Below are 20,123 nucleotides of genomic sequence, written 5' to 3' on the forward strand. Positions count from 1 at the left end.
GTTTAGGTCCCAAATATCTTTGTTAGTGTTCTGCATCAGTGATCTGTCCAATACTGTCAGTGGGGTGTTGAAGTCTCCTACTATTGTTGTGTAGTTATCTAAGTCTCTTCATAAGTCTCTAAGAACTTTTTTTTATGAGTCTGGGCATTCCAGTGTTGTTTGCATACATATTTAGGGGAGTTAGATCTTCTTGATGAATTGTACCCTTTATCATTATGTAACGCCCTCCTTTGTCCTTTTTGATTATTGTTGGTTTAAAGTTGGTTTTGTCTGAAATAAGAACAGCAATCCCTGCTCTTTTTTGCTTTCCATTTGCTTGATAGATATCTCTCCATCCTTTTACTTTGAGCCTATGGGTGTCCTTGCATGTGAGATGGGTCTCTTGAAGATAGCATACAGTTAGGTCTTGCTTCATTATCCAACTTGACGGTCTGTGCCTTTTAAGTGGGATCTATAATCCATTTCTGTTCAGGGTTAATATTCGCATGTGTGGATTTGATCCTATCATTGTGTGGTTAGCTGGTTGTTATGTAGACTTGATTGTGTATTTGCTTTATAGTGTCAATAGTCTAGGTACTTGAGTGTGTTTTTGTGGTGGTCAGTAATGGTGTTTCGTTTCCATGTTTAGCATCCCCTTAGGAACTTCTTCTAAGGCAGGCCTGCTGGTAACAAATTCCCTTAGCATTTGCTTGTCTAAAATGGATTTTATTTCTCCTTGGCTTATGATGCTTAGTTTGGTTGGATATGAAATTCTTGGTTCTAATTTCTTTTCTTTAAAATTCCTGAATACAGACCCCCAATCTCTTCTGGTTGTAGAGTTTCTGCTGACAGGTCTACTGTTAGCCTGATGGGGTTCCCTTTGTACGTGACCTTTCCCTTCACTCTAGCTGCCTTTAGTGTTTTTTATTTTACATTGACCTTAGAGGATCTGATAACTATGTCTCTTGGGGATAGTTATCTTGTATAATATCTCACAAGGGTACTCTGAATTTCCAGATTTTTATGTTGACCTCCCTAGTGAGATTGGGGAAATGTTTGTGGACAATATCCTCAAATATGTTTTCCAAGCTGCTTGTTATTTCGCCCTGTCTTTCAGGGATGCCAGTGAGTCATAGATTTGGTCTATTAACATAACCTCATATTTCTTTGAGGTTTCGTTTATTTTGGAAAATTCTGTTTCATTTTTGTCTGAATTAATTCAAACCACTGGTCTTCAAGCTCTGAGATTCTTTCCTCAACCAATAATACTCCAGATTATGTTATGAAATTCTTGTAGTGAGTTTTTTCAGCTATATCATCTAGATTTGGTTCTTTCTTAAAATTGCTACTTCATCTTTCATCACTTCCTTCATTTTACTGAATTCCTTATATTCCTTGGGATGGGTTTCAGCATTCTTCTGAATATCTAAAATCTTCATTTCCATGCAGATTCTGACTTCTATCATTTCAGCCATTTCATCCTTGTGAATAAGCATTGCTGGAGTGCTAGTGAAGTTGTTCAGAAGTAAAAAGAGTGTGTGAGCTCTGTTCCTTTAACCATGGTGTAATTTGACTAGAGTCAATTGACTTCATTTCTGGATGTTTTCAGGGGGCCAAGGCTTTGTGCAGCATCTTTATTTGTGACAGAATTCCTGTGCTTGGTTTCACAGCAGGATATATTAGCCAAGTATTTTTGGTGTTGAAGTTTGGGCTGCAATCCAGTAGATGGCACTTAAACATCGTAGCCTGTAGTGGGCTCTTGCTCAGCCATGCAGCCCCTCTGTATTTTCTTGTGTTGGCAGCCATGCTCTCTCAGTGCTCTGAGAGTGTGGGCTCCTTTCCCACAAGCACTGGCTACAGATCTCAGCTTGGCATTTCTGGGCTGTGCACCATAGCCCTGGGGCAAGCTCATGCTTTTTCTTCCCTCCCTGGCTTGGAGGCACCAGGGGCAAGGATCTTGCCAGTGGCAATGGCAGAGGGCCTTTCACTAATCTCTTGGGGCTCCACTCCAGAGAAACACAGAGCAGTAGCCAATTGGTATGATTAGCCCAAGGTGTAGCAACTATGTTGCAGGCCCAAGATGAGGTGCCCTGCCTAGTAGTAGGCAGGGGGCTCACAGGCAAGAAAGACAGGCCTTTTCTCCATAGGGCAGCCATGGCAAGCTGGAGGTGTGGGTAAAGCACTCAGACCCTTTATCTCTTTCCTAGCCCAAGGATAGTAACTGTGGTACCACTGCAACAGCAAGCGCAGAGGGGCTGTGAGTTGTCTCTGAAATTTCCTCCCCAGAGAAATGCAGAGCCATCATCAACCGAAGGGCTCAGGTTAGGGCAGGGTGACCATGATGGGGGCCCAGGTGGAAAGACCTTGCCCACCGAGAAGTCACAGGGGCAGGATTCCATGTGGAAAACAATCTGATCGCTTTTATATAAGGAAGCTTCACTGCGCAGGAGGCCTGCAATAGTCCTTAAGCTCACTGCTCCCTATCGAGCCTGAGGGCAGCAGAGGTCAAAAATGGCAGGCCTGTCTGTTACCTCTGGGAGCCCCATCCCAGGGATAAACAGAGCTGCTACCAGTCTGAGAGCTCAGGCAGGGGTGGGTTGGCTGTGCTAGCATCCCACACCAGTGGGCTTTGTCTGGCGAGGTGTAGTGGAGGCTAGGCCCTCAGTCCATCTGCTTATCAGCACTGTGGATATGGCCCCTATCCTGGGGGCTTATGAGAGAACCTGGCCTCCTTTACTGGCAGAAACACAGCGGCATAGCATAGTTCAGGAGTCCGCTGCCCCGGGATTTAGCATGTGCCTGAAGAGCAGCTCTTCCCATTCCTGAACAGCAGCTCTCACAGGCTCCATGCAGCTCTTCATGTTAGTCTGGAGACCCTGGATGGAGTGGGTTGGGGGAATCTCCTGTGCCCAGGGTTGCAAAGATCTGTGGCAGAAGTGTGGGACCCTGGGAGCTCCCACTCACTTGCTGTTTCCCCTCCATGGGGAGCCTACCATGGCTCTACACCAATCCCAGGTGGGCAACTGTCCTGTCTCAGACTTCCCTCTTCTCCATGGGTCATGTTGCTTCCTTGATGAATCCCAATGTGTCCTCCTGGACAAGCCAGTTGATAAGCTAGTGCTTACTTGCCACTCTATCTCCTCTCCGTGAAAGCAGCATACACTAGCTGCTTCTAGTCAGACATCTTGGCACTCTCTAATAGAGTTTTGAACATTATGTTATTTAAATAGGATTTATATTGATTCTTCTTTCTATGATAGCAATAGGCAGATGACTAAATAATTTGGACAGCAGCTTTTTTGATTTATTTTGTCAACAATTAACAGTCACACAGCAATAACAGCTCACATTCATTTTGTCTTTTACAGTTGACAAGATTTTTAATATCATAATATTCATTGACACTTCCTTGTTCATCTGAGTCCTATTATGCAAATATATAGTCCCTCTAATAAGGCAGGAAACTTACATGTGAGATGAAGAAAAAGGATAAGACGGTTGAGCTCTCTGTTCCACACATTTAGAGGGAGGCTTTCCTCTATAAAATCTTATTTCTTACCACCAAATTCCATACAGGATTTTTTTTTTCTTTTTTCTTTTTGCTTTTCCGTGACCTTTCCTAACCTCCAAACTTTATATTTTTATTCTTTTTTAAACGTTTCTAATCCATTTTATTCTTACAGCTATAGAGAGGTAGCTTTTGTTCTTATCCTCTGTTCTACTTTCTGTTCTTAAAGTCTAATTCCAACTACTTTTACATTTATAACTTTTAACCTCATGGATATTACAACTTCATAAAAACGTTAAATATTTTGTATTTGTTTTAGCTTTTATATTTTATTTTACTTGCATCTATTTTATCTACTTTAAAACTATTAAAATTACTGACATTTTCTTTTTTTTATTATACTTTATGTGCTAGGGTACATGTGCACAATGTGCAGGTTTGTTACATATGTATACGTGTGCCATGTTGGTGTGCTGCACCCATTAACTCGTCATTTATATTAGGTATATCTCCTAATGCTATCCCTTCCCTCTCCTTCCCTCTCCCCCCTCCCCCCCCACCTCACAATAGGCCCGCGTGTGTGATGTTCCCCCTCCTGTGTCCAAGTGATCTCATTGTTCAATTCCCACCTATGAGTGAGAACTTGTGGTGTTTGGTTTCCTGTTCTTGCGTTAGTTTGCTGAGAATGATGGTTTCCAGCTGCATCCATGTCCCTACAAAAGATACGAACTCATCCTTTTTTATGCTTGCATAGTATTCCATGGTGCATATATGCCACATTTTCTTAATCCAGTCTGTCACTTATGGACATTTGGGTTAATTCCAAGTCTTTGCTGTTGTGAATAGTGCTGCAATAAACATATGCGTGCATGTGTCTTTATAGCAGTATGATTTATAATCCTTTGGGTATACACTTAGTAATAAGATGGCTGGATCAACGGTATTTCTAGTTCTAGATCCTTGAGGAATCGCCACACTGTTTTCCACAACGGTTGAACTAGTTTACAGTCCCACCAACAGTGTGAACGTGTTCTTATTTCTCATAAACTCTTTCGTTTCCTTTTTGGAAAAATGTTTTAAAAAATATAATGACCTGCAAGAAACATGGTAAGAGCAGATAATTCATTCAAAAAATAGCTAATTTTCTGTCTCACTTTAATAAAAATTCATTACAAGAAAAGACTATTTTTTAAAATCTATGCCTAGACACTCAGGAGAAGTATGTTTAAGCCAGCTCCTAGTCAATAAGTCTTATAATGATGGTGATACATGATTTCTTTGTTGGAAGGATTTTCTAGTAGTCCTTGTGTCAAGAGTTTCTAAACAGCCATTGGATTTCAAGAAAATGATCCAAACCAAATGTCATGAACCAGGAGGGGTAGAACTATAGAATTAATAGAGAAAGACAATTGGCCTTTAGCAAATTAAGTTCCTCAAACTTCTCTTTTTTAGTTTTCTTATTTTCCAGTCAATTTTCCACTCTTTTATTAAGATAAAAGGAAATGTTGGTTATGTAGTTTCCCCTAATTTTTTGTGCAATTCTTTCCCTAATCTAAAATCAGAGCTATCTCACATAAGCCCAGTTCAAGATCAGCCTGGGCAACACAGTGAGACTTCTCTACACAAAATTTAAAAATTAGTTGGGTATGGTGAGGTGCACCTACAGTCCCAGCTACTCAGGAGATTGAGGGAGACTGAGGTTGCAGTGAGCCATGATCATGCTGCTACATTCCAGCCTGGGTGACAGAGTGAGACATGTGTCTCAAAAAAACAAGGAAAATAATCAAACATTTTAAAAATTCTTTTGAACATTCTTATGATAGTTTACATGAAGTCTTTGTTTACTACATCCAATATCTGAGCGACCTCAGAGACTGTTTGTACTGACTTTTTTCTTTATTAGAGTCACATTTTCTTCTTTCTTTGCATTTTTCATGAGATTTTGTTGAAAATTGGACACTTCAAATAATACATTGTAGCTTTTCTGGATTCTGACTTCCACCTGCAGGAGTTGCGTTGTTGCTATTTTCTGTCTTTTGTTTATTACTTTTCAGGACTAATTAAATAAATTCTATCTCCCTGGGAGTGTGCAGCCACTGAAGCCTACGTTCTATTTTTAATTATTTTCTTCACTTTTAAGCCTGGCTTCCCAGGAGTCGCCCAGGGTCAGCATACCTTGATGGCCACCCAATAATTGGGCAGGGGTTTTACTTAAATGTCTTGAGTCAGTAGGGCTTCCAATTTTTGCTGAGGGGATCTGTACATGGATTGGATCCCATATTCAAGTTTCAGGCAGTTTACAGGCTGCTTTGACTTTCACTTTCTGTTTATGTAGGGACTTGTGCTCAGCCAGGAACCAGCAGGTAACTGAGGCCATCTCTGACCTCTCCTGAGTGTTGGAACCCTTTCAGATCCCCATGAATATATTAAAGCTTTCAAAGCCTAGTATCATTGGCCAGATGTATATTTTACATTTTTGGCTGGTTTACTGTTTACCCTAACCAGTATTGCTGCCTTCGGTGGCTGTGATGCCAGCCTTTTCCAAAGATTTGCCACCAATAATGTAGTTGCTAACTACAATGTCCCAGGACTTTTCCATGGAGCTCCAAACTAGATCAACCACGTCAAGTGGCAGGAAGACCATTAGCCTTCACTGTTACCAAGACATGGAGGGTAGGGAAGGAATAAAAGACAATGGATGCAGTCCCAAATCTAAATGCCACAGACCCTACTCTTCTAACCGATGTTCAATAACACTTGAATAAGTGCTTTCAATTTACTGTATGCCTTTGCTTAATTTCCAGAGTTTCAAAATAGTTGGTGACAATTCTGCCACTTTTACCACCACATTTTGGAGGTCAGGATTTTCCACATTTCTCGCTCTGCAATTCTAAAAGTTCCACCTTCTGATAAACTTTAAAAGGAAATCAGATATTGTCTAGTTATCTACTCAGATAGATGTTATTCAGAAGTCTAAGACTGTTACCAGGCATTATATTATTTTATATCCTGTCTAACAATAATAATAATAAAACCCTCCATTTCCAAGTAAGAAGAATTGGAATTGGTTTTTCTTTTTTTCTTTTCTCGCAGTAAACTTAAAACAAAAAAACCTTAAAACACTCATGTTTAAATTTTTTAAAGTGTTTTTAATAATTGTGTGTTAATTTTTAACAATATGAAAGAGATTATAACTAATTGGCTTCTGTATTGTTAAAATATATATACATGTAATATTTTGATAAAAATTAAAGCTAAATAAAAATCTGAATTAAATGTAATCAATTAGGAGGGATGGCTTTTGATTTGACTAAAAGATAAACACAGAATAGAAACAAGTAAACATATTTCTGATTTTATACAACATATACATTTGTTTTAGGATTAAACCAGTATAACAAAAAGAATACACACACACACACACACACACACACACACACACACACACACATATATATATCTCATTATGTTATAACAAAGATCTATGAAAGCATTAAGGAGGGAGAAACTCATTTTGCCTGGGAATATAAGGTAAGATCTGACAAAGAGTTTTTTTGATAATAGAGAAGAGAGAGAATGACATTTTAAATACAGAGATTGGCATCTACCAAAATACAGGACTATAAAATTACCTAATGTTTCCAGGAGAGACCAAGTGGCTGGAATGTGGAGGAGACAGGGATAAAATTCTAAGAAAATGGGATAGGAAAATTCAGTGGATGCTGCTGCAAAGGATCTTCAAAGTCCTACTAAAAGGTATGAAATTCATCTATCAAGTAATCTGAGAAATGACTTGATAAAATCTGTATATGAGAAATACAATTCTGCAAACAACAGAATGGATGAAGTTATGAATAGCAGAAGAGAAAACAAATGGAAAGTCAAATTATTATTTCAAAGTTGGTGTTTTTTAACTCCACGATGTCTATATTATAGACCTTGTTTCACTTAGAAAAAAAAAGATTTTCTTCATTTAATATTGAGATATTTTCCACAAAACATGATGTTTGTGGGACTATTTTTCAACTTCTAGAGTTCTGAGTCACTTAAACATAATAAAAAAGATAATGTTGATACATATATGTCATCCCATTAAATGCCTTATTTATTTCTGCAGAGAAAAAATAAACACAAAATAATATAAAATTAAAAGAAATAGAAGGAAAATACCTGGTGCCAATCTCTGACACTAGTCAAGTTATCAGCAAAGCCAGCCCTATGTTTTATTATCTGTAAAGTGAATAAGTTAGCTAAAAGACTTCAAAAGTCTCACCCAGATTTAGGTTGAACCCTTTATGGGTATTTTCATAATTTCACTATTAGAAAATTACGCAGGTCAACTTAGTTGGCTTATTCAAGCAAAATATTTTACTTTACCCATAAAACAGCACATAAATCCTTGATACTAGTTCCAACTTGCAGATCTTTAAGTTTGCTGTCAAACAAATGAAGCCGTTTACGTTTTGCAGCTTGTATCCGTGTTGAACCTATATATAAACAAGTAAAAAAACTTATGACATATTCAAATAACTAAAACCCATACATAAAACATACATACACACCCTAATACATTTAGTTGATCCTGAAATGGCAAATGAGTTATTTTTGAACAAGCTAAAGTCAATCTCATTAATCAAAAGACACAATCTTCTAAAACAGTGTTGTCCTGAAGAACATTCTGTAATAATGAAAACTTTCCATATCTGCACAGTCCAGTACTGTAGCCACTGTCTACACATGGTTATTAAATACTTGAAATGTAGCTCCTGTGACTGAGTAAATAAAATTTTAATTTATTTTAAAATTTAGCCACACTTGATTTGCTCTAAAATATGAGGGAATAATCTTTGGATATAACTAAAACTCTTTAGTGCCAATGAAGTGTACTACAATCAGGATAGTATTTGATTTCTTTGACTTTAGATGTATTTTTCAGTGTTTCCAAGAAAATTTTAACACTTATTATTTTATCTTACAACAATTCTAAGGTAGTCAATACATTAAATGCTAGGTAAGTAGATTTAAATATGCTTCAGTTTTCAAGACACTGTATGAACTATACATATAAAACATTATTAAAAGGAAATAATGAGAAACAAAAATATGCACTAATTATAATGAAATTCTGGGCCAGTTGTGGTGGCTTACACCTGTAATCTCAATGCGTTGTGAAGCTAAGGTGGAAGGATAGCTTAAGGCCAGGAGTTTAAGACTAGTCTGGGAAACATAACAAGACTCTATCTCTAGAAAGAAAAGCAAAAATTTTAAAAACTTGCTGAGCATGGTGGCATGCACCTGTAGTCCAAGCTACTCTGGAGGTGAGGCAGGAGGATGACTTGAGCCCAGAAGTTTGAGGCCGCAATGATCTGTGATCATACCACTGTACTCAGCCTGAGTGACAGAGGAAGGCCCTGTCTCAAAACTAAATAAAAAGAAGAAGCCATTCTGGTACATAAATCCAATAATATTTGACTGTAATCCTGATTTATTTGCTTAAATAACACTAGCACTTGACATTGTATCTCTATGACAAACCACTACAGTGAGAGGCATACCCATTTTATAAAAAATGTAGTATAGTCATTCTCTGAGAATAAGAACCATGGTGGAAGAAACTACTATCCTCCAATTTAATAAATTACATTTTATAGTCACCTGGCATCTTGTGTGGAAAGCATGACAATGGTATTAATGTAAACCATGCAACGAGAGTGGCAGAAAGAAAACGAATCCACCAAGTCCATAGCCATTCTGTACTACCATTTGTGCCTGCAGTGCTTTAATAGAGAAAAACGAAAAGAATAATCAACTTTAGGTATTTGATTACAACAAAACCATAATCAAACAGAGTGGAGAAAGTGAGAGTGAGAGAGGGAGGGTTGGAGAGTGAGACAGAAATGGATTTTTTTTGTTAATTTGTCACTATTGTTTGTTTTGTTGAGAGGGAGTAATTGTGAGTCCCCAATTGTGTGCTTGTTTTGTCTTATAGGATCCTAATCTTTTCCCTTTTCCTTCTTTTTCTTGGCACCACTTAGGTAGCAAAAGGTACTTGTTTGTTCCTAGTTAACTTTTTTCTCCACCAGAAGCTATGTATTTGGAACACTATCTTTTAAAATCTCACCTCTCCTTTAAAATCATTCTTAAAAGTCAAGCACTTAGACCTTTATGACACACCTGGCCCTTTATGTTGCACACGTGAAGCTTTTTATGGCATTTAATCTTTTCAATCACAAATATTTTGAAATCCCTTTCTTCTAGTCCCTTCTGTGAACTTTCAGATTTAGTGTGAATGTATCCTTCTAGTTATTATTCCAAATCACCCTTAGGACCCTTTGCTGTCTTCTGTCTTCTGTGCAGTTTTTCTTCATCTGCCTTTGCTCACCATAAAACCTTGCAGTGGGGAAGGTTATATGGGAAAGTCAAGGATTCTATGCTGGGATTTGTTATTATTCTAGATTTACTCATAATTATTTTGTAGTTTAAGCATACTTTGTCTTCAATTAATGCTGAAGCCATGGATTTGTGGAGAATTTTCATAGCTGTGAAGCTACTCTGTCATTTAAGGAGGAGATTAGGGGGAGTTGATTAATACATAGACACCATTGTCTTCTACTCCACACATTTAACACCCCCTCCAAACAGCCGCTGTGGGAGAATGCTCACATCCACGGGAACCATAGTTCTGGAAGTGCTGGTTTTTCATCGGTGTTTCTATTACCAACCAAGATCTACTGAATAACTTGCTTGCAGACCTTGTATTTCATAGGAATGTAGAGAATGTACACTGTCTTATTCACTGATGGGACAACTCATTATCAAGGGTAGAAATTCCAATTTTCCTAGGGTTGCAGTCTTGATTGTCATTACCCACTTGTCATATATATATATATATATATATATCTGCATATGCTACACTCAGGGAGTTTCAATTCCAGATTGTCACTAGGGGAGTATGTTTCCTCATTGGTTATAATAGTCAGGAGTTTTTTTCACTTTTGAGCCCAGCTGTGTATTCTAACTATATACATTACATTACATGTGATTATTACATATGTGTATATAATTGTGTACCCAAAAGAGGTAGGGAAATCAACTAAAAAAAACTATCAATTGCGATAAGCAATATAATGGTTATATATAAAATACAGATATTCCATTCACAATACTAAAAAATGTATGAAATGCCTAGGAATAGGTTTAATGGAATATGTTCAATAAAGGAAATTATAAATCTTTATTGAAGGGTATCAAAGAACAGAGAAAAGAAAGTAACATACCATATGCATGAAAAGATAACAGTCCTAATATGGTCTATAAATTCAAGTAATTCAAATCAAAATGCTTTGATTAAAACCTGAGATTATAAAATTTAGATTGAAGAGTCATTTTGCAAACATAGCCCCAATGTTGCATGAAAAACAGTAATAAATGGATATTTCTCCTACCGAATAGCAAGCTATACATAAAGCTTTAATAACTAAAAATATTGTAACATTGGCATGGGAATAGAAATGTGTATCAGGGAATAGATTAAATGAGACAAGAAGGAAATTTACGGATACAGGTAACTTTAATTTATGACGAAGATGGTATTTAATATCAATAAAAAACACATAATGATAGATAAATGTCATCAGTACAATCAGATATCCTCTTGAAGGAAAAAGAGAAGCTTGGCCCATGCCTCTTATATGCAAAAATAAACTGAAATTGAATGTTAAATATCAACATACAAACACATTTACAAAAGTACTGGAAAAAATGTAGTCAAATATTTTAATAAGTTTATAGAGCATAAGAACTTATTGTCCTAGCCAAAGCAATTAAACAAGAGAAAGAAATAAAGCGCATCCAAATCAGTAAAGAGGAAGTCAAACTGTTACTGTTCACCAATGATATGATCATATACCTAGAAAACCATAAAGACTCATTCAAAAAGCTCCAAGAACTGATGAATTCAGTAAAGTTTCAGGACAATGTATCAATGTACATAAATCAGTAGCACTGCTATACACCAACAGTGACCAACCTGATAAACAAATCAAGAACTCAATCTTTTTTACAACAGCTGCAATAAAATAAAATAAATAAAATAAAAAATACTTAGGAAAATACCCAACCAAGGAGGCGAAAGACCACTACCAGGAAAACTACAAAGCACTGCTGAAAGAAATCATAGGTGATATAAATGAATAGAAGCACATTCCATGCTTATGAATGGATAGAATCAATATTGTGAAAATGACCATACTGCCAAAAGCAATCTATTAATTCAATGCAATTTCCATCAAAGTACCAACATCATTTTTCACAGAACTAGAAAAAACAATCCTAAAATTCACATGGAACTGAAAAAGAGCCTGCATAGCCAAAGCAAGACTAAGGAAAAATAACAAATCTAGAGGCATCACACTACCTAACTTCAAAATATACTACAAGGCTATAGTCAGCAAAACAGCATGCTACTGGTATAAAAATAGGCACATAGACCAATGGGACAGAATAGAGAACCTATAAATAATGCCAAATACTTGCAACCAACGGATCTTTGACAAAGCAAACAAAAACTTTAATTGGGGAAAGGACATCCTATTCAACAAATGGTGCTTGAATAATTGGCAAGCAACATATAGAAGAATGAAAGTGGATCCTCATTGCCCACTTATGCAAAAATCGACTCAAGTCTTACCTTATTGTCTTACCTTATACAAAAATCAACTCAAGATGGATCAAAGACTTAAATTTAAGACCTGACATCATAAAAATTCTAGAAAATAACATCATAGAAACTCTTCTAGATATTGGCTTAGGCAAAGAGTTAATGAACAAGAATCCCAAAGCAAATCCCAAAAGCAAAAATAAAGATGAGACCTAATTAAACAGAAAAGCTTCTGCAGAGCAAAAGAAATAATCAGCAGAGAAAACAGACAACCCACCTTGTGGGAGAAAATATTTGCAAACTATGCATGTGACAGAGGACTAATATCCAAAATCAACTAGGAATTCAAACAAATCAGCAAGAAAAAAAAAATCCCATCAAAAAGTGGGCAAAAGACATCAAGAGACAATTCTCTAAAGACAATATGTAAGTGCCCAACAAACATATGAAAAAATGCTCAATATCACTAATTAGCAAGGAAAGGCAAGTTAAAACCACACTGAGATACTACCTTACTCCTGCAAGAATGCCCATAATTAAAAAATAAAAATTAGTAGATGTTGGTGTGGATGTGGTGAGAAAGGATTACTTTTATACTGCTGGTGGAAATGTAAACTAGTATGATCACTGTGGAAAACAGTATGGAGATTTCTTAAAGAACTGAAAGTAGAACTACCATTTGATCAAACAATCTCACTGCTGGGTATCCACCCAGAACAAAGTAAGTCATTATATGAAAAAGACGCTTGCACATACATGTTTATAGTAGCACAACTTGCAATTGCAAAAATATGGAACCAGCCTAAAAGCCCATCAACAAACGAGTGGATAAAGAAAATGTGGTATATGTACATCATGGAATACTACTCCGCCATAAAAAAGGAACAAAATAGTCCGGGCACGGTGGCTCACCTGTAATCCCAGCACTTTGGGAGGCCGAGGCAGGGGGATCACCTGAGCTCGGGAGTTCAAGACCAGCCTGACCAAAATGGAAAAACGCCATCTCTACTAAAAATACAAAATTATCCAGGCGTGGTGGCACATGCCTGTAATCGCAGTTACTCGAGAGGCTGAGGCAGGAGAATTGCGTAAACCCGGGAGGCGGAGGTTACAGTGAGTTGAGATCGCGCCATTGCACTACAGCCTGGGCCACAAGAGCAAAATTCAGTCTCAAAAAAAAAAAAAAAAAAAAAAAGGAACAAAATAATGGCATTTGCAGCAACTGGACGGAATTGGGCATGTTCTCACTCATTAGTGGGAGCTAGCTATGAGGATGTAAAGGCATAAGAAGACATGTAATGGACTTTGGGGACTTGCAGGGAAGGGTAGGATGGGGGGTGAGGGATAAAAGACTACACATTGAGTACAGTACACACTTCTCAGGTGGTAGGTGCACCAAAATCTCAGAAATAACCACTAAAGAACTTACTCACGTAACACCTGTTCCCCCAAAACTATCGAAATAAAAAAAAAACAGAACTTCTTAAGAAAGAAAGAACATTCAAAGTTTATGGAAAGAAAAATATTGATATATTTGATGATATAAAAACTTTTAAAGTTTGTTTGATATACCATATACAAAGTTTAAGGACAGATTGGGAGAAATTATTTGTCATAGGTCTAGCAAACAATTAATATCCATAATAAGTGAAGAATTTTTATAAATCTATAAGAAATAATGAACCAATATAAAAATAAGACAGGATATAAGCAGCAATTTCAAAAAAATACAGAAGGCTAACATACATACTGAGTTCTAATAATACATTCCTTTGAGTAATTTAATAAAAAGGACTATTTAAGTGACATAAAGAAAGTTTAAAGAAATCAAAATAGGAAGAGATGGTATCCTGGATCTTGCAACAGAAGACAGCCATTACCACCTGAAAAGGTGCCTGAAGAGGCAGGAGGAGACAAAAGTTAAGTGAACTCTACAGGTGGTTGTATCAGAGGGTCATAAGACAAATGTAGCCTTTATTAAAGAAACACCACCAAGCCATTGAGATTCATCAGGAAAGGAGAGGAAAGAATAAATATCCAGATTTAAGTTTCCTTATGCTCTCAGATCTCTTGCCAGTGCTCTTCACAAGCCAAGCCTAAAACTAAGCTAGATTGTAAAGGAGACCAATGATGCTGTCTATAATAGGTCAGCCTCTTTAGGTACAGAGCAGAGCGGAGAAAAGTAGAGAGTGGAACTATAGCAGCAAACTGATGATATCACTTTTGTACCTCAGAATCTATTAGTGCTCTTTGCTGGAAAAAATAAAATTCTTGGGTGAGAAAATTCTTGAGATAACTACACCAAATCCTGTTAGCTATTATACAATTATGGCATTATAACAATTCAAATATATTTGCAACTGAAAACTAAAACATTTTTATAGAAGACATTGTTAGTGTCCCATTTGTATTATGTCACCTAGGCATTCATCACTCCCATTTACAGCAAATGAATAACTTTGAATAGCAGGAACTCTATGCTTGGCCCAGTTCTCAGAGAGCAGGTCAGAAATCCTAGGGCTGAATATATATATATCTGGGATAACTCTTGTCTTACACTGCCTGCTAGAGTTCTCCAGTGGGATTGAGTCCTAGTTGCCCCAAACAGTAAATTGCTCAATATAACAAACACTTTATTGTCTTCTTTAACTTCCTGTGCTTATTTCCACACTACCCTATCATGCTCCCTAGTATCATTTCTCAAATTAATAGTGTGCCCTCACGTATTTATCTCAAATTCTTTGTCTCAAGTACGTTGAGAGAAAAGTATTATGTCTAAAATAGTTACCATTACCAGGGCTCATCTTATAACCTAGAAGAATAAAAATTAGAAGAAAATTAATAAAAAAAAAAAACCTAGTTGCTACTGTCCCTGCATCATTAGTAGTGACAAGGTCTGAGGTTACCATCACATCTTCCTTTGTTCACCATCTATTTTATGAATACCTTACCCTCAGCTAGTACCTTGGTTGGAAAGAATACTTCACTTGGTGAGGTGACCCAAACTATCATTCCTATAAGATCTGAGCCTTAGTGGTATTTTCTTTAATGACTTGAGGCAGTTATTCATTAAAAAGAACTACTGGACAACGTGAATACTAAGAATCAAATAAATCCCCTGGATTTCAAACAAAGTTATGCCTGTCTCTGCTATATAGCAGAAACCCATTCCTCCCCAACCAGTAACTCAGAATATTCATATTCGTTAGTACTGTGATTCTCTTTTTTCTTTTTAACTCTTATTTTAAGTTCATGGGTATAAGTGCAGGATGTGAAGGTTTGTTAAATAAGTAAATGTGTGTCGGGGGGTTTGTTTTACAGATTATTTCATCAACCAGCTATTAAGTCTAGTATCAATTAGATACTTTTTCTGATTCTCTTCCTCCCCCCACCCTATGCCCTCCAGTGGGCCCCAGCTGTTTTTCCCATCTATGTATCTATGTGTTCTCGTAATTTAGCTCCCACTTGTAAGAGAGAAAATATGGTATTTTGTTTTCTATTCCTGCATTAGTTTACTAAGGATGATGGCCTCTGGCTCCATTCATATCCCTCCAAAGGACACAATCTCGTTCCTTTTTATGGCTACATAGTATTCCATGGTGTATATTTACCACATTTTCTTTGTCTAGTCTATCATTGATGGGCATTTAGATCAATTCTATTTATTTACTATTGTGAATAATGCTGCAATGAACATACATATGCATGTGTCTTTCTAATTGGATGATGTTTATCTTTGGGTATATACCCAGTAATAGGATTGCTAGGTTGAATGGTATTTCAGTCTCTACGTCTTTGAGGAATTACCGCACTGTCTTCCACAATGGTTGAACTAATTTATACTCCCACCAACAGTGTAAAAGAGTTCCTTTTTCTCCACAGCCTCACCAGCATCTGTAATTTTTTGACTTCTTAATAACCATTGTGACTTATGTGAGATAGTACCTCATTGTGGTTTTGATTTGCATTTCTCTAATGATTAGTGATGTTGAGACTTTTTTCAGATGATTGTGGGCCACATGTAAGTCTTCTTTTGAGTAGTGTCTGTTCATGTCCTTTGCCCACTAAATTTTAATGGAGTTGTTTTTTTTTTTTCTTGTAAATTTATATTCCTTATCAATGCTGGATATTATTAGACTTTGGTCAGATGTGTAGTTTGTCAAAATTTTCTCCCATTCTGTAGGCTGTCTGTTTACTCTGTTGATAGTTTCTTTGGCTGTTCAGTAGCTCTTTAGTTTAATTAGATCTCAATCATCAATTTTTGCTTTTGTTGCAATTGTTTTGGTGTCTTCATCGTGAAATCTTTGCCCATGCCTATTCCTGAATGGTACAGCCTAGGTTTTCTTCTAGGGTTTTTATAGCTTTGGGTTTTACATTTAAGTCTTTAATCCATCTTGAGTTGATTTTTGTATATTGTGATTTTTTGCATATGGTATATATGAAGTTCTGATTCCTTTGTAAACCTCGTCTTTACCAAAAATATAAAAACATTATCCTGGTATGATGATGCATGCCTGTAGTCCCAGCTACTCCAGAGGTGGGAAGATCACCTGAGTCCAGGAATCGAGGCTTTAGTGAGCTGTGATTACACCACTGCACTCCAGCCTGGGTGAGAATCTCTTAAAAAAATAACAAAACTGGTGGCAGGCAAGAGATCTTTTGCAGGGGAACTTCCATTTATAAAACCATCAAATCTCATGAGACTTATTCACTACATATGAGTACAGTATGAGGAAAACTACCCCTACAATTCAATTATCTCCACTTGGCCCCACCCTCACCATGTGGGGATTATTAAATTGAAGGTGAGATCTGGGTAAGGACACAGCCAAACCGTATCAGTGTCCTTGAATGTTCTTTTGTATTTGTGTGGTATCAGTAGTAATATCTCCCATTTCATTTCTAATTGAGGTTATTTGAATCATCTTTCTTTCTTTCCTGGTTAATCTCACTAATGGTCTATATATTTTGTTTATCTTTTCAAAGAACCAGCTTTGTGTTTCATTTATCTTGTATTTTTTGTTTCAATTTCATTTAGTTCTGCTCTGATCTTTGTTATTTCTTTTCTTCTGCTGATTTTGTGTTTGGTTCATTCTTGTTTCTCTACTTCTTTTTTTTTTTTTTTTTCTGGAGTGCAGTGGCTGGATCTCAGCTCACTGCAAGCTCCGCCTCCCGGGCTTACGCCATTCTCCTGCCTCAGCCTCCCGAGTAGCTGGGACTACAGATGCCCGCCACCTTGCCTGGCTAGTTTTTTTGTATTTTTTAGTAGAGACGGGGTTTCACGGTGTTAGCCAGGATGGTCTCGATCTCCTGACCTCGTGATCCACCCGTCTCGGCCTCCCAAAGTGCTGGGATTACAGGCTTGAGCCACCGCGCCCGGCTCTAGTTCCTTGAAGTGTGACCTTAGATGGTCTAATCATGCTCTTTCAGAGTTTTTTATGTAGGCATTTAATGCTATAAACTTTCCTTTTAGCATTGCTTTTGCTGTATCCCAGGGGTTTTGATAGGTTTGTGTCACTATTATCGTTCAGTTCAAAGAAATGTTTAATTTCCATATTGATTTCATTATTGATCCAGTAATCATTCAGGAGCAGGTTGTTTAATTTCCATGTATTTGCATGGTTTTGAGGCTTCCTTTTGGAGTAGATTTCCAATTTTATTCCACTGTGGTCTGAGAGGATACTTGATATGCTTTCAATTGTCTTAAATTTATCGAGACATATTTTATGGCCTATCATACAGTCTATCTTGGAGAATGTTTCATGTATTGATGAAAATAATATATCCTGCAACTGTTGGGTAGAATGTTCTGTAAGTATCTGTTAAGTTCATTTGTTCTAGGGTATATTTTAAATCCATTGTTTCTTTATTGACTTTCTGTCTTGATGACCTATCTAGTACTGTCAGTGGAGTATTGAAGTCCCCACTATTATTGTGTTGTCATCTATCTCATTTATTACATCGAGTAGTAATTATTTTAAAAGTTTAGGAGCTCCAGCATTAAGTGCATACATATTTAGGATTGTGACATTTTCCTGTTGAACTAGACTTTTTATCATTTTATAATATCCCTCTTTTTCTTTTTTAACTGTTGTTGCTTTAAAGTCTGTTTTGTCTGATATAAGCTACTCCTGCTCACTTTTAGTTACCATTTGCATGGAATATCTTTTTTTACCCTTTCACTTTAAGTTTATGTGAGTCCTTATGTATTACGTGAGTCTCTTGAAGACAGCAGGTACTTGGTTTTCTTCTAGGGCTTTTATGGTTTCAGGTCTTATTTTTAAGTCTTTAATCCATCTTGAGTTAATTTTTGTATAAGGTGTAAGGAAAAGATCCAGTTTCAGCTTTCTACATATGGCTAGCCAGTTTTCCCAGCACCATTTATTAAATAGGAAATCCTTTCCCCATTGCTTGTTTTTATCAGCTTTGTCAAAGATCAGATAGTTGTAGATGTGTGGTGTTATTTCTGAGGCCTCTGTTCTGTTCCATTGTACTATGTGTCTGTTTTTGGTACCAGTACCATGCTGTTTTGGTTACTGTAGCCTTGTAGTATAGTTTGAAGTCAGGTAGCTCGATGTCTCCAGCTTTGTTCTTTTGGCTTAGGATTGCCTTGCCTGTGCAGGTTTTTTTTTTTTTGGTTTCATATGAAGTTTAAAGTAGATTTTTCCAATTCTGTGAAGAAAGTCATTGATAGCTTGATGGGGATGGCATTGAATCTATAAATTACCTTGGGCAGTATGGCCATTTTCACGATATAGATTCTTCCTATCCATGAGCATGGAATGTTTCTTCATTTGTTTGTGTCTTATTTCCTTCAGCAGTGTTTTGCAGTTCTTGAAGAGGTCCATCACATCCCTTGTAAGTTGTATTCCTAGGTATTTTATTCTCTTTGTAGTAATTGTGAATGGGAGTTCACTCATGATTTTTCTCTCTGTCTGTTCTTGGTGTATAGGAATGCTTGTGATTTTTGCACATTGATTTTGTATTCTGAGACTTTGCTGAAGTTGCTTATCAGCTTAAGGAGATTTTGGGCTGAAATGATGGGGTTTTCTAAGTATACAATCACGTCATCTGCAAACAGGGACAATTAGATTTCCTCTTTTCCTAATTGGATACCCTTTATTTCTTTCTCTTGCCTGATTGCCCTGGCCAGAACTTCCAATACTATGTTGAATAGGAGTGGTGAGAGAGGGCATCCTTGTCTTGTGCCAGTTTTCAAAGGGAATGCTTCCAGGTTTTGTCCATTCAGTATGATATTGGCTGTGGGTTTGTCATAAACAGTTATTTTGAGATACATTCCATCAATCCCTAGTTTATTGAGAGTTTTTAGCATGAAAGGCTGTTGAATTTTGTTGAAGGTCTTTTCTGCATCTATTGAGATAATCGTGGTTTTTGTCATCGGTTCTGTTTATGTGATGGATTTTGTTTATTGATTTGCATATGTTGAACCAGACTTGCATCCCAGGGATGAAGCCGACTTGATCATGGTGGATAGCTTTTTGATGAACTGCTGGATTTGGTTTGCCAGTATTTTCTTGACGATTTTCACATTGATGTTCATCAGGGATATTGGCCTAAAATTCTCATGTTTTTGTTGTGTCTCTGCCAGGCTTTGGTATCAGGATGATGCTTGCCTCATAAAATGAGTTAGGGAGGATTCCCTCCCCCTTTCTATTGTTTGGAATAGTTTCAGAAGGAATGGTACCAGCTCCTCCTTGTACCCCTGGTAGAATTCAGTTGTCAATCTGTCTGGTCCTGGACTGTTTTTCGTTGGAAGGCTATTAAATATTGCCTCAATTTCAGAGCCTGTTACTGGTCTATTCAGAGATTCAACTTCTTCCCGGTTTAGTTTTGGGAAGGTCTATGTGTCCAGAAATTTATCCATTTCTTCTAGATTTTCTAGTTTATTTGCATAAAGGAGTTTATAGTATTCTCTGATGGTAGTTTATATTTCTGTGGGATCAGTGGTGATATCCC

The 20,123-nt window shown here is 37.0% G+C and overlaps 1 protein-coding gene across 3 annotated transcripts in view; it reads right to left on the reverse strand.

The window, feature by feature from the left end:
* The window catches only part of SLCO6A1 (solute carrier organic anion transporter family, member 6A1), a 110,713-nt gene that overhangs the window by 73,322 nt on the left and 17,268 nt on the right, over positions 1-20,123 (reverse strand). For all 3 annotated transcript variants that reach the window (XM_011944311.1, XM_011944310.1, XM_011944309.1), the window contains 2 exons: positions 9,143-9,264; positions 7,865-7,974 (listed from right to left, as the gene is read on the reverse strand). In XM_011944311.1, the coding sequence (XP_011799701.1) occupies positions 7,865-7,974; positions 9,143-9,264 (232 nt within the window). The remainder of the gene's footprint in view (positions 1-7,864; positions 7,975-9,142; positions 9,265-20,123) is intronic.

Source organism: Colobus angolensis, unplaced genomic scaffold (assembly GCF_000951035.1).
Source record: "Colobus angolensis palliatus isolate OR3802 unplaced genomic scaffold, Cang.pa_1.0 Scaffold23, whole genome shotgun sequence".
Classification (NCBI taxonomy): Eukaryota; Metazoa; Chordata; class Mammalia; order Primates; family Cercopithecidae; genus Colobus; species Colobus angolensis.